Raw genomic sequence first — 14,227 nt, forward strand, 5'->3', positions numbered from 1 at the left:
TAAGAAGACTGCTACCACCAAAGTGACTGTGGGACTTAATAAGTGTGTATAGAACATGATTTCAATTAAAACAGTGCAATGGAAACTGTTAAGGCAAATCATCCATGGAAAAGATTCTTCTGGCCAACATCTTGCAAACATAATGAATGTAAAGAAAAGAATTCTATGTTGCAAGGGACATTAAACGTTACTTCTAATGAAAATAAGCAATGTAATCGGATGAGACTGTACTGTTCCCTCCCATAGGATGTTTTTACAGGCAGAGGGGCCCAAACTCACAGCTTTACTTCCACCAATACCTCATCTCATACATTCCAAATTTCATATAATTTCTCCTTTGGAACTAGTGGGATTAGCACTCCTGGAAGAAAGGATATTGCAGAGATATAGCTTTGTCATAGCCTAGTGGGTGACTCCAGAAAAAAGTTTTCACTATGCAGTGGACTGTGTTGATACGCAACTTCCCCGTCAAGTTTCACAGAAGAACTTCTGCAAAATTTGGGAGGTAGGGGATGAGGTATGGGCAGAAGTAAAGCTGTGAGGATTGGTTGTGAGTCATGCGTGGGTAGCTTAGTTGGTAGAGCACCTGCTTGCAAAAGGCAAAGGTCCCGGGTTTGAGTCTCAGTCTAGCACATAGTTTTAATCTGCCAGTAAGTGTCATATTAGTGCACACTTCACTGCAGAGAAAAAATTGATTCTGAAAAAAGCCCCCAGGCCATGGCTAAGCCATGTCTCTTCAATATCCTTTCTTCCATGAGTGCTAGTCCTGCAAGATTCACAGGAGAACTGTGGAGCTTGGAAGGCAGGATATGAGGTACTGTGGAAGTAAAGCTGTGAGTGTGGATTGTGAGTCATGCTTGGATAGCTCAGTTGGTAGAGAACTGCCCACAAAAGGCTAAGCTCCTGGGCTCAAGTCCTGGTCTAGCATACAGTTTTAATCGTCCAGGAAGTTTCATATCAGCCTACGGTCCACTGTGGAGTGAAAAATTCACTCAGGATACAAGCATTGTTTTGAAGCCAAGCAAAGAAGCTTCAACAGAGAAAATAGTAAATGATGTTTTTGTGAAAATTACTGAGTGGTTTAGCACAATTTGGCTCCCTTTAATCTTTTAAAATCACAGCTTACCTAGTTTTGTACCGACGAAAGTATCCCATCTGCTTTTACCTAGTACATCAACAAGAAATAATAGAGTAGAAAGTTTTAAGTTCTTAGGTGTGCATATTAATGAAAATTTAAACTGGAGAATTATATAGCACAGCTTCTAAAAGTTTAGGGTGAGCCACTTTTGCCATAAGAATAATTGCCAACTTTTGGAGACATTCAGTAAATTAAATTATTTTGCATATTTTCATTCACGGATGCCTTACAGACTGATATTCTCACTTAGGTAAAAATATTCATTGCACAGGTAAGTACTTATAATTTTGTGTGGCATTCACACACCTATATCTTGTAGGCATTTGTTCTATTGACGCATTCCACATCATACCATTTATGACAAATATGATCTGTGCAACAAGTAACTAACTAACTGAACCCAGGACCACAGTATACTGCAGGTCAGTGAATAATGTGTAGACAACAATGTTTCATTATTGTATTATTTCTTAAGCATTCTTAAGATGTAACACCATGCACTAATTTTGTGTTTAGTGTTTCTACATAACTTGCCCATTGTAAATAACTGTCTATCCATACTCATAATAATTTTTTGTGTGAGGTCTTCTGAAGCCTAAAATTTCCAAATTCCATTACTATGCCAGATTCTTCTTTGCTTCTTAAGTGGCTGAAGCTCATTCACACTTCTGTTTGCCATTAACGACCAAACAGTTATGACAAAACCACTTTCCTACCTCTTCTGCTATTACTACTATTTTCTACTGTAGGTTGGGCACATTTTGTTACTTAATAAAAATAATGGTGCTGTCAACAAAATACACAGCATTTTCTGCTTATAACTGTGGCAGTAAATCATTTAAAACTACTGATAACAACAAAGAGCCTAGAGGTACCTTATTTAACTTTTCTGATTGTTGAGACTGATACCTGATACCTGTCCGACAGATAGGAGTTGAACTAGTCACTGGTCATAAACAGGATACCATAACAATATAATTTACTCAGCAAAAGGTTTAGAAACAGCCCACAGTTTGATTCATCACTGTGTATGAGACTAAGGTTCACTTTCTAAAAACAAAGACTGTGGTTTCAGTAGGTTTGATTTTTCTAATGACATGCTGGGCACTGGACAGTATTTTACTTTTATTCAGCAAATCTGATAGTCCTTCATATATTATTCTTATGATATTTTTTGAGAATCTGGATAATAATAACACTGGTCTGTAATTGGTTACATCATATCCGCCATCTTTTTTAAGGAAAAATAAATAAATAAATAAAAATAAAAAAATAAGGCTTTTGCTATTGACTTCAAAAACTCTATACAACATTTTGTTTTTCAGTCTGCTAATACAACTAGTGTCTTTAACTTCTGATGGTGTTCCTCAATGTGGAGAAATAGGTTTTCTTCATTCATAGGTACTTAAGAGTTTGAAATGTTATTGTTGGTTTCATTCAAATACACTTCACTACATGGGTGTACAGTTTTGAATAATACAAGTAGGCATAATTCACTTGAAACGTACTCTTTGTTCCTCTGTAAATCTGGAATGAAGTATTTCACTATGCAGCTCTCCTTACATTGCAGTCTTCATTGTAGGTATTCTGTGGACATTTCTGTCTGGCTTTAACAAACACTTAAACACACTATGGCACTCAATTGGCCAGCTAAACACCCAATCTTAATCTCATAGAAAATGTCTGATGCTAATAATGAGTAGACTAAAGGTACTTTCAGAAATGTTTTGTAGAGAACAACAGAATAGGTTTCAGATCAGAAAATCTTGCTTAGAAGTGTTTCTCCAGTCTACCAAATTGTTGAAAAACAGAGGCTACAGCTATCCCAGTACATACCCCCTTTCAAGTATGATAATCCTTTGATAAAGCTAACAGAGTTACATTATGGGAAATTTTAGGAAATAATGGTGTACTTCAGCATCTAATGCGTATTATTCAAATTACATACAAACACAGCAAAATCAAAGTACAAAATGGAATGCCATTTGCAAGAACCTTCTCTCAAAGAGTGAGACAATGGTGTCCTTTACCACACACATTCTCATATACATGTATAAAAACAGATGTATGAATCAGTGGCAGCTCATGCCCATTTTCTTTGGTGGAGCCCAGATAAAAAGGCAATAAACTTCATAAAGGAACCATTTGTAACTGTTGTTATATAACATTCATGTACATCATTTATGTTAGAGGAAAGGAACCTTTCAACAGGTTTCTTTCCCATGATGTACCTCAGTATAATGACAAACTGACTTTTGCATGTAATATGTGTTATTCCAGCTGCCTGCACAGAAAGGAAAGTGGCAGCATTAATATCTTTAATCAGTTCTTCAATGTAAACGTGATACATAAAGCCTGAAAGTTCATTTTGTATAATTTGTTACACATATTTACAAGTATAAGTATTACAGCCATCTAATTCATCAACTAACACACTGTCAAGATTTTCATAAAGAGATAATAAATCTAAGAAATTACCACAGTTAGCTGAACCCTTAGTGCTAACTCATAAGTTGTATGAAACATTAAGCACTCAACTACTTGTTTAATATGTGTCTGTCCTTTGTAACTAATTAATCATGTTTCTGAATGGACATTTTATACACTAAATCAATCTGAGAAGCACTGTTAAAGGTGCCAAACATTTTATATTTACAAGCATCCTCTAAATGTAGTGCACTTTCCTCATGTGTGTTAATGTGTTCTCTTAAATATGAGGGCTGTTCAGAAAGTAAGGTCCAATCAGTTGCGAAATGAAAAACAAATGAAAATCAAAAATTTTTTATTCCCAACAGATAGCCACACTTTCCAGCTACCTCTCTAAATAGTTGCTACTCCAACTTAGACATTTGTCGTGGTGTTGTACAAACTTTCCAGTACCCTCATCACAGAGAGTAGCTGCCAGTGCTTTCCACCAATTCTCTACACTGGTTTGCCTTTCATTGTTTGTGCCAAAATGGTGTCTTCATAACTAGTGGTTCACGTGAACAGAGATGACAATGGAGGGAGCCAATTAAGGGCTGTATTGTGGGTGATGAAACACTTCTCATCGAAAACGCTTCATTGCCCCTGCAGAATGCGGCTGAAAATTGTCTTGAAAAAAGAAATTCATGACATCTATGTAATGTGGGTTGCATAGCTTCAGGTGAAATCTCTCACGAGATCCACATACTTGGCAGGAGACACTGTTGTCTTAGGCATTTCTACTTGATTATTTTGCACTCTGGACGGATAAGGGTGACATGAAGCGAATGACAGGTACACTAAAGACACTGCCCAACACATCTGTGCAAAGTTGCATTGGATTTTCACAGTGGTTTCCATTTCATGCCTAATCGGACCTTACTTTATGAATACACCTCATACTTTAAATCCTTATAGCTGATTGTTGTCCACAATCTTTCACCACCAAATAACATGCAATAGAAACAAACTTTTGTTTCTCTTCACTCACTGTTAAGTGCAACTATGTACTGCAGAAAGTTATTTTCTTCTTTCCATCAGGTTGAGACATTATGAATCCTTCTGGACGATTTGGGAATGACTGCTTAGTTTCTAGCTTCTCTTTCATATACAGAAAATTGTAGAATTTTGTAGCAAGCAATCCACTTTATTGATTTTAAAATCACTGTAAGAATTCTTGAGTGTCAACCAAAAAGCTCCAGAGTACAAAACACTACTGAGAGATGGCCACATATACTGTTTGCGACATTTTGCGTTGGCCTACAGGATGGTGCGTTAAGTGACGTAGATGAAAATTTGGGTTACAGGCTTAAGCCAATTGGCCCCAGACACTGTGTATAGGTGTAGATGGGTCGAAAGTGGTAAAGTGACAGACAACAGAGCTCGCTCAGGTGCAGGGAATGAGGGGTATGCATGAGCCAGTCCATCCAGTGGGACCATCCAAAGTAGCTCCAAGCTGTGCTGTGGACAGGGGTAAGGTGGAGGAAGGGAAACAACTTGGTCACATCACTACAACTGTAGTTTGCTGAGCTGAGGGTATGGAGGCAGTATGAGCCACGAAGTGCTGGCCCTCGGCTGAATAGGGTGGGGAAAGGAGAAGAGGTCCATCACTGTGGAACAATGGGTTGAGAGGAGGGGTGATGGAGAGTAGCAGCAAGATTTGGCCCCACTACTGGCAGCTTAGAGAAACATTGTGTGTTTCTGTAATGGAACTATGGAAACTGCACCTCATTACTGATAGTTACCCATACTATGCCAAAATCATTTCATACTACTACTTGTCATACTCAAACTGTTTCATATGAAACTGAAAAAAAATATGCAGAATGAAATTATACCACAAAATTCTGGTGGGGCCAGGCCCCTATGACTAAACTACTGGATTGATTTCAAGCAAACTTGTTACATGTACTGCTTAATGTCTGAAAAGAAGTACTGTGGGGGTAAGAACCAGCTATCTCCCCTTGCAGTGGGGGTGGCATAGGGTGCAGCCATAGAAAGAGGAGGGAGGAGGAGACGGGCAGTGAAAGGGGTGAGGAGGAGATAGACAGACAGAGAGAGGAGGAGGAGGAGGAGGAGGAGGAGGAGGAGATGAACAGATAGAGGGGAAGGAGGAGATGAACTGAGAGAGGGATGGGAGGAGATGGACAGAGTGGGAGAACAGGGGTAGAGAGGCAGGGAGGAGAGACGTACAGATAGAGGAGGTAGGAGGATATTGACAGAGAGAGGTGGGAGGAGGAGGAGGACGAGGAGCGGGAGGAGGAGGAAGTGCGTGCAATACATGTGGTATACACGTGTGCAGGCAAAACCAATGGTAAAAAGCTCGTTTAATCCCCTGATATTCTGATGCGATGTACTAACGTTATTTTTCACTGTGCTTTTTTGGGAATCTTGTGACATATTAACGTTATTTTTCACTGTACTTTTATGAGAATCTTGTGATATATTAATATCACTAGTACCTACCTGTCTGATCTTCTGATTAAGCTTAATTTCATTCTATTTTGAATCATTGGACACTGAGCCTAAAAAAGAAGAACTTCCATAAGTTTCAGTGCCCCCCCCCCCCTAAAGATTTGTTATCATCCCAGCCAATTTACCCTTCCCTTTGCAACTGAGATCCAGGCCACGTCTTGTGAAGTCTCACCTACAAATACCATCAACAGGAACCAAACCTATGCCTGACAAGGTAGCCACCGAAAGCAGCTGATCTAACTCCATATTGACCCTCCTGACAGAGCTGTTCAATTGTGGCCAATCATACTGCGTGAAAGCAGGAACTGAGCCAACATTTGTATGGTTTGTTGCAGATGCTATCATTAACAGGACACACAAATTGTATCCCTGATCCCTATCAATACTGTTTTCTGCTCCTCCCACTACCACAACATGATCCAGCTTTGTAAAAACCTTGCACAATGATCCTACATCCTCTATCGCTTGGCTAGGACATTAATTGGACTTGAAAAAACTTGTGACCTGGAACCTGTCACCTAATTTTTCTTCAAGATCTGGCTCACACATGTTCAGTCCTTAGATCCAAAGTGAAATTGTCCTCAAGAATGTGGAAAAGTAATAAATTTGAAATATATTTTCATTTTAAAGTTAAAAACAAACTTCTAAACTTGTCACAGATTTTTAAATTTATATTCACTAAATGTTTGCATGAAATCATTACAATTTTGGCTGTTAAAACATTATTTATTGCAATAAATAATGTTTTAACAGCCAGAAACAGAACGATTTCATTTAAAAATTTCACAAATGCTGTGGACCAGTTATCACCAGGCTTTTATATTCACTAAAGTACAGAAGAAAATTCTTATGCTATTGTAGCCATATATCATCACACATGTACAGAAGTGGGATTTTATGAAAACTTATGTTATTTGATATTAATAACAGTATACATGTTAACTAGTTCTACTAAAAACTTCAGTTATGTAGGAAAGTTAACCATCAACAAATCCTTTAGGCTCCTTTACAATTGCATTTTATTGGTGACTAAACATTTTATAACTGCTGAAAAGTTATAGGAAATGAGTGTTACTGATTAATGGACCTTTCTGGGTCAAAGTGTGTGAATATAAATCTTTAGGCTGCTTATTCTAATTTCTTTTATTGATTTCATGAACTGAGCTGTTTGTTTGAAATTCCTTGTAGAGGTCTCTGCAAGACCTTCTTAAATTCAAACCATGAATAATTCATATTACATGCTTTTGGAGTCAGAGAACTTCAACTTGGCTTGATGAGTTGCATCAAAATATGACCCTGTATGAGATTATAGAATGAAAGTAAGTCATGTAAGTCTTTTTTTAAATTTTGTATCACTTATGTCTAACAACATTCCTATAACAAGTAAAGATTTGTTCAGATGTTTCAGCAATTCTGTGATGTCTTCCTCTCAGCTGAAATTAGTATGAAATTGTAAACCCAAAATTAGATCTGTATAGCAAAAACATACAATTTCAAGTCACTGACAATGTACGGCAGACTTGTGAAAACACAAAAATGCATTTACAGTTTTTAAAATGTCATTAATATAATATATTTTACTGAACACAACTGATATTTTTTAAATAACAAACTATAAAATCCTAAGTATGTGTTTCCTTCTGCTCATATGTTCAGATCATCCTTCATAAACTCTTCAGCTGAATAGTAAAATTTCTGCACCTGTTTGCCTTATAAGATTTTTCACTGTTTCTAAATTAATGCTCAGCAATTTTTTTCCTTTTACTTCCTTTTAAATTTTTGTGCCCATATACTGTGGAGTTTGAGCATAATGTTTTAAATGGTGAGCTGGCAGTCTAAAATTATTTTGATTCCTGGTTTGGAGTGATGTTGAGATTGATTTGCTACAAACAAATCAGACTTTTTTTTAGTACAAAGATAATCAGTTCATAGTTTTGCAGTGAGGGAACACTTTATATACTTTTATTTTTCAGGAATGGGTCACATGATTTTCTTCACTTTACATTTTGCATCTTTCTAATGATACTTTTTCAACAAACCACCACTGTTTTTTGCCTTGTTACACAGTTTTCTTATTAATGTTTTATTATTAATGTTACTGTACAACCTAGGTTTCGGGTTATAAGCCCATTTTCATGTTCATTACTGATTCCCAAAGATGATAATGCACATACACTCCTGGAAACTGAAATAAGAACACCGTGAATTCATTGTCCCAGGAAGGGGAAACTTTATTGACACATTCCTGGGGTCAGATACATCACATGATCACACTGACAGAACCACAGGCACATAGACACAGGCAACAGAGCATGCACAATGTCGGCACTAGTACAGTGTATATCCACCTTTCGCAGCAATGCAGGCTGCTATTCTCCCATGGAGACAATCGTAGAGATGCTGGATGTAGTCCTGTGGAACGGCTTGCCATGCCATTTCCACCTGGCGCCTCAGTTGGACCAGCGTTCGTGCTGGACGTGCAGACCGCGTGAGACGACGCTTCATCCAGTCCCAAACATGCTCAATGGGGGACAGATCCGGAGATCTTGCTGGCCAGGGTAGTTGACTTACACCTTCTAGAGCACGTTGGGTGGCACGGGATACATGCGGACGTGCATTGTCCTGTTGGAACAGCAAGTTCCCTTGCCGGTCTAGGAATGGTAGAACGATGGGTTCGATGACGGTTTGGATGTACCGTGCACTATTCAGTGTCCCCTCAACGATCACCAGTGGTGTACGGCCAGTGTAGGAGATCGCTCCCCACACCATGATGCCGGGTGTTGGCCCTGTGTGCCTTGGTCGTATGCAGTCCTGATTGTGGCGCTCACCTGCACGGCGCCAAACACGCATACGACCATCATTGGCACCAAGGCAGAAGCGACTCTCATCGCTGAAGACGACACGTCTCCATTTGTCCCTCCATTCACGCCTGTCGGGACACCACTGGAGGCGGGCTGCACGATGTTGGGGCGTGAGCTGAAGATGGCCTAACGGTGTGCGGGACCGTAGCCCAGCTTCATGGAGACAGTTGCGAATGGTCCTCGCCGATACCCCAGGAGCAACAGTGTCCCTAATTTGCTGGGAAGTGGCGGTGCGGTCCCCTATGGCACTGCGTAGGATCCTACGGTCTTGGCGTGCATCCGTGCATCGCTGCTGTCCGGTCCCAGGTCGACGTGCACGTGCACCTTCCACCGACCACTGGCAACAACACCGATGTACTGTGGAGACCTCACGCCCCACGTGTTGAGCAATTCGGCGGTACGTCCACCCGGCCTCCCGCATGCCCACTATACGCCCTTGCTCAAAGTCCGTCAACTGCACATACGGTTCACGTCCACGCTGTCGCGGCATGCTACCAGTGTTAAAGACTGCGATGGAGCTCCGTATGCCACGGCAAACTGGCTGACACTGACGGCGGTGGTGCACAAATGCTGCGCAGCTAGCGCCATTCGACGGCCAACACCGCGGTTCCTGGTGTGTCCGCTGTGCCGTGCGTGTGATCATTGCTTGTACAGCCCTCTCGCAGTGTCCGGAGCGAGTATGGTGGGTCTGACACACCGGTGTCAATGTGTTGTTTTTTCAATTTCCAGGAGTGTATAAACATGATAGCAATCAAAGATAATCATCTCAACTTTTTAAGATATTGACCCATAGCTGAATGTACAATTATGTCATTGACATAATTGTAACTTTTTAAGATATTGATCCATAGCTTAATGTAGAATTACACCAATGACATAATTGTATATTAAGCTATGGATAGTTATCTTTGCCTTGCCATCCTGTTTATCTGTGCATTAATATCTTTGGGAATCAGTAATGTACTTGAAAATGGGCTTATAACCCAAAACCTAGGTTGTGCAGTAACATTAACAATAAAATTGTGAAGCAAGGGGAAAAACAGTGTTTGTTTAGTTAATTTAGTATGTTTCACCAAGAAACCACCGTTGATTCAATTAACATACTTTAAGTTTAAATATTCAAGAAATATGCTCCAAGCTGCCCCAAAATATAAGCCCGTACTCCATTACCGATTTGAGGTAGCTGTGATAGACTACTTTCCTTATACACATGCTGTCCTTTCCTTTCAAGGACTGATTGTGATATGGTCGTATTGCAGACATACTCAGCTGGAAAAATTTGTTGCAAAAGTACCTTTCTGGTAAGCGGCACAAACATTTTTGTTGTGGAGGAGGGCTTAGCATTCTGGACACGTTGCCATGTATTTTCAGAGGGGGGGGAGGGGGGGGGGAGGAACTGAAAGGAAAGCACCGCTTTGGGTCTTACAGTTCCAATGCATTTTCACTTGCTCTTGATTGTTGAAACAGTTATTACTAGCCCAGATTCTCATTGTAGCCCAGTTTTGTCATGTAAGTCATTTCCCTAATTTTCCTCCAGGCTATGTGCTGGAATATGGCTCTCATCAGAATATCAATTGACTCTCAAACCCAAAGAAAGCTATGAATGATGCCAAAATAAGTGGATGTTTATATAAACAAGCAGATGTTTATCGAATGCTCCATTTAGGAACTCCACACTGGAAATTATCTTTGCCATATAATTCTCTGTGATGTATTTTAAGAGTGCAGATGTATTGTCCGTTCCATTATGGTGTGTAGTCAGCATACTAATCACTTGTGAAGAGAATCTGCAGGAATGTACACTCAAGCACTCACCCACGTTTGAAGCATTAGTGGTTAAGTATTGTATCTTGACAAGCAATTTACAGCACTGAAATGACGAAGAACAATTATTCTTGTTACATCATATTGTAGCACACAAGACTGCAATTATTATAAAACTCGTAAACTTTTAGCACAGCTGATAAGCAGGGATGCAATATGGGCAGTATGGGCAGTTCAACACCTTCCATATGAAGATAGTATCAAACTTCATGTTACCTATAATTTCCACATCTTCTTCACATGACACCACAGCATGCAGCTCACTAATCCAATATGAACTCAGTAACACAACAGTGTCCTTCATCAGTCCTGATAGAGGCAGCCTAGATGTGATAGTAATACTAAAGAAGTCATAATCCAACTTTTAGTGGCTTTCCAGACTAATAGTACAGTGTCAGTGATGTAGTTAGTTAGTTCTAGGTTCCATCCATCATGTAAGCCTACGTAATACATCATGTTGATAAAATATGATGGGTACCATCCATGCACACTTTTCATTTATTTATGCATCTAAAGACATATCTTCCAGAAACGTTATGCTTTTCTGATATGTGTTTCACAATGTGTCACTGTTTTCTGTAAGACACAATTTGATAACAACACAAATGACCATGTCGGTAATTGCATAAGAAGATGGAAGAAAACAGTTTTAGTATTTATTATTATAGGAATAATGTGGAGACATGTTATTAATAACATTTTCTTTGGCATAGAATGTATTGTTTTTAATTTCCTGGAAAATTACAATGGTCCTAATAAACAGTTCAAAGTAATTTCAGCATATTATTGTTTAGAATGTTGACTGGAACTCAGTACATAATTTACTTGTGTGAAATTCAAGACTAGTTTGTGTGTTATGTGCATGAATTTCTTAGTGAATTATTTTAAAATTTCGTCACTTTGATCTAAATTTTACTCTCAATGATTGTGAAGTGTGTAGTTTGTGGCCATGGAACTTACCTCTTCAGAGTGTTTATAATATTTTGTGAAACTGTATTACAAAAATCTTACCAAAAAATAATACTGTGCCATATTATTTGCACAGTGAAGTGACAAAACTGATATTGAAATCAGAGCTTCAGAAATGTCTTGTGATTTGCTTCCCCAACTAGGAGAATTAATTTTAGGTATTTTATAATGTAATAAATCTGTGGCCCTTATTTTCAAAACGTGAGCTGTTTAATTACAGGTCATAATTTCTAAGTCCTTTCTATATAATCATAAAAGAAATTTTACTCTCAATGTTTGTGAAGTGTGCAAAGCATACAATATTCCAGCAAATCAATTGAGTTATTCAAACTGAACATCAAATCCATTAACACCTTAAATGCTTTTTCTGGTTTTTATACCCAAAATACGATGTTTAGAATAAAATTATAAATCATGACAATATGGCATTAAATTATTACCTTTAGAATAAGCAACAGGACATTGTTAAGGCATTAATCATACAAACTTGAGCAATAATTTTCTTCATCAGGTATACTGCCTAGATGGTGATGGAGCCATGATAATGCATATGGGTGCACTTGCTACAATAGGACAGACAAGTCCAAAGAATATGAAACACATCATTTTTAATAACGGTGCACATGATTCTGTGGGAGGACAACAAACAGCTGCTAGGAATCCACAATTTGACATAATTAAAATATGCAAAGGAAATGGATACACACAAGTAAGTTGCGTACAAAATTATCATAATATACACAACAATTACTAACTTGCATGTCTGAATTGTAGCATAATTTGGTGAGTAAAGAAGCTTCTTATTTGTTGAAATTACTGTAACTGTAACATCAACAAAGATATATAAACTTCTTTAAGAAGTTTTACTCGTCTCACAGTGTTTTCAAATATAGACCTACTCTCAGAAGTTTTATGATTTCCAAAACTGCTTTTACGTCAAACTTCAATTGCAACCTATCTCTTTACACTGAATATATAGCAATATACAGAGATTAAAGGATAAAATTATCTATACCGTAGTAGATATTTGTGGTGTAATTGATGTTAAATGCCTGGGACTATAGAAGAGATTGTCAATGCCTACACGTAAGCATAAGGATTAATTTCTTATATCAAAATAATGAATAACGAGATGGGTACTAACCACCAAAAATCAGATTATGTCTTTTAAAAATGCAGTATGGATGAAGGGAACATTTGCTTTCACTTTTCAAAAGCTATCAACAATTAACGTCATTTACATGCCATAAATTTCAGTGATGTGGCAGGTATTAACTTTATGAAACAGTGTACACATGATATCTAGGCCATTTTCAGTTAAGTGCATATTTCAGTGAAGAATCCTTACATTTTATGAAAGAAGAGAATAAATAAGTTTGTGAATTGAGAGATCATGTCACTAGTATTTCAAAGCTTCAGCAAGTGCTCTGTGACCTATTGTGCAAGTAGTAAAACCATCAAATTTGTGCATTCACCATTTAACACAGTTTCAGTTTTTGTTTGAAAGACTAGAGTATCATGTATCAGAGAAGGGCAGATTGTTCCATTCCCTCACAACCTTTCCTGTAAATGTGGAAATCCCACTATCCTATTGCAGTGAACCATGCTCATTTTAAAATTATGATCTAGTCTTTCACTCTTTCGCCATTTTTCAGTTTTGTGCTTTCTTCTGTCTGATTGCGCAATGTAGCCACACAGTGTAATGTACACATTGGCTAAAATATAATAAATCGTTTTTCAGATGCTTGATTATTCCAGTGCCACTTCACTAGTACACAAAATTTTGCATGTTTTCACTGCATTCTTCAAAATTAACTATCATCTGTAGTTCATCACTTGAAGTAGAGCATTACTTTTCCTATAGATCATACTTTTTACAGATTCTAATGCATTTCTTTCATTTTTGAGGAATGGGGAAGAGCGGGTGTATCCCAGCTTTTTTAATTTCTCAGTCTGCATGAATAAATAAAGAGCTCCCTATAAAACATAGTTCAACATTGGCTTATGCCTTTTTCTACAGAACCTCATCTGTTGACTCATTTATATTGATGTCACACTGTTCACCCAGTTCTGTATTCTGCAAATATTCTCCTGAAGAGTCTCTCTCTTAATTCTTTTCTGCCATGGTAATTGAATGACCAAAACTCTAATAATTACCAGTGACCTGTGCCTGAATCATTCACATGTATTTTGAATGATAGTGGTGCCCATACAAGACCTTGTGAGAAATGTAATAAGGTTGTCAATTTCTTTGGTCTTATTCTCTGGGATCTGTGTTTTTTAAAGAATTTATACCCAGATCACCACTTTATCACTAACCTCAGCAGTATTTAGTTTTTGAATGAATGCTTTTGAGCAAACCTATAAAAGGTTTCTGCCAAATCCAATAAAGCACTGTGTAATTAATTTCCTCACCTAATGTGCCTGATATGTGCCAGACAATTTCATAAATATAGCTAAGGGCTCTTCATTATCGTCCATGGTGGCTATAGTTGCT

The 14,227-nt window shown here is 38.1% G+C and overlaps 1 protein-coding gene across 1 annotated transcript in view; it reads left to right on the plus strand.

The window, feature by feature from the left end:
- Positions 1 to 14,227, plus strand: part of LOC126183190 (phosphonopyruvate decarboxylase-like) — a 109,424-nt gene that overhangs the window by 70,285 nt on the left and 24,912 nt on the right. Inside the window, exon 8 of the mRNA XM_049924933.1 lies at positions 12,242 to 12,439. Within this exon, the coding sequence (XP_049780890.1) occupies positions 12,242 to 12,439 (198 nt within the window). The remainder of the gene's footprint in view (positions 1 to 12,241; positions 12,440 to 14,227) is intronic.

The sequence above is a fragment of the Schistocerca cancellata genome, chromosome 4 (genome assembly GCF_023864275.1).
Source record: "Schistocerca cancellata isolate TAMUIC-IGC-003103 chromosome 4, iqSchCanc2.1, whole genome shotgun sequence".
Classification (NCBI taxonomy): Eukaryota; Metazoa; Arthropoda; class Insecta; order Orthoptera; family Acrididae; genus Schistocerca; species Schistocerca cancellata.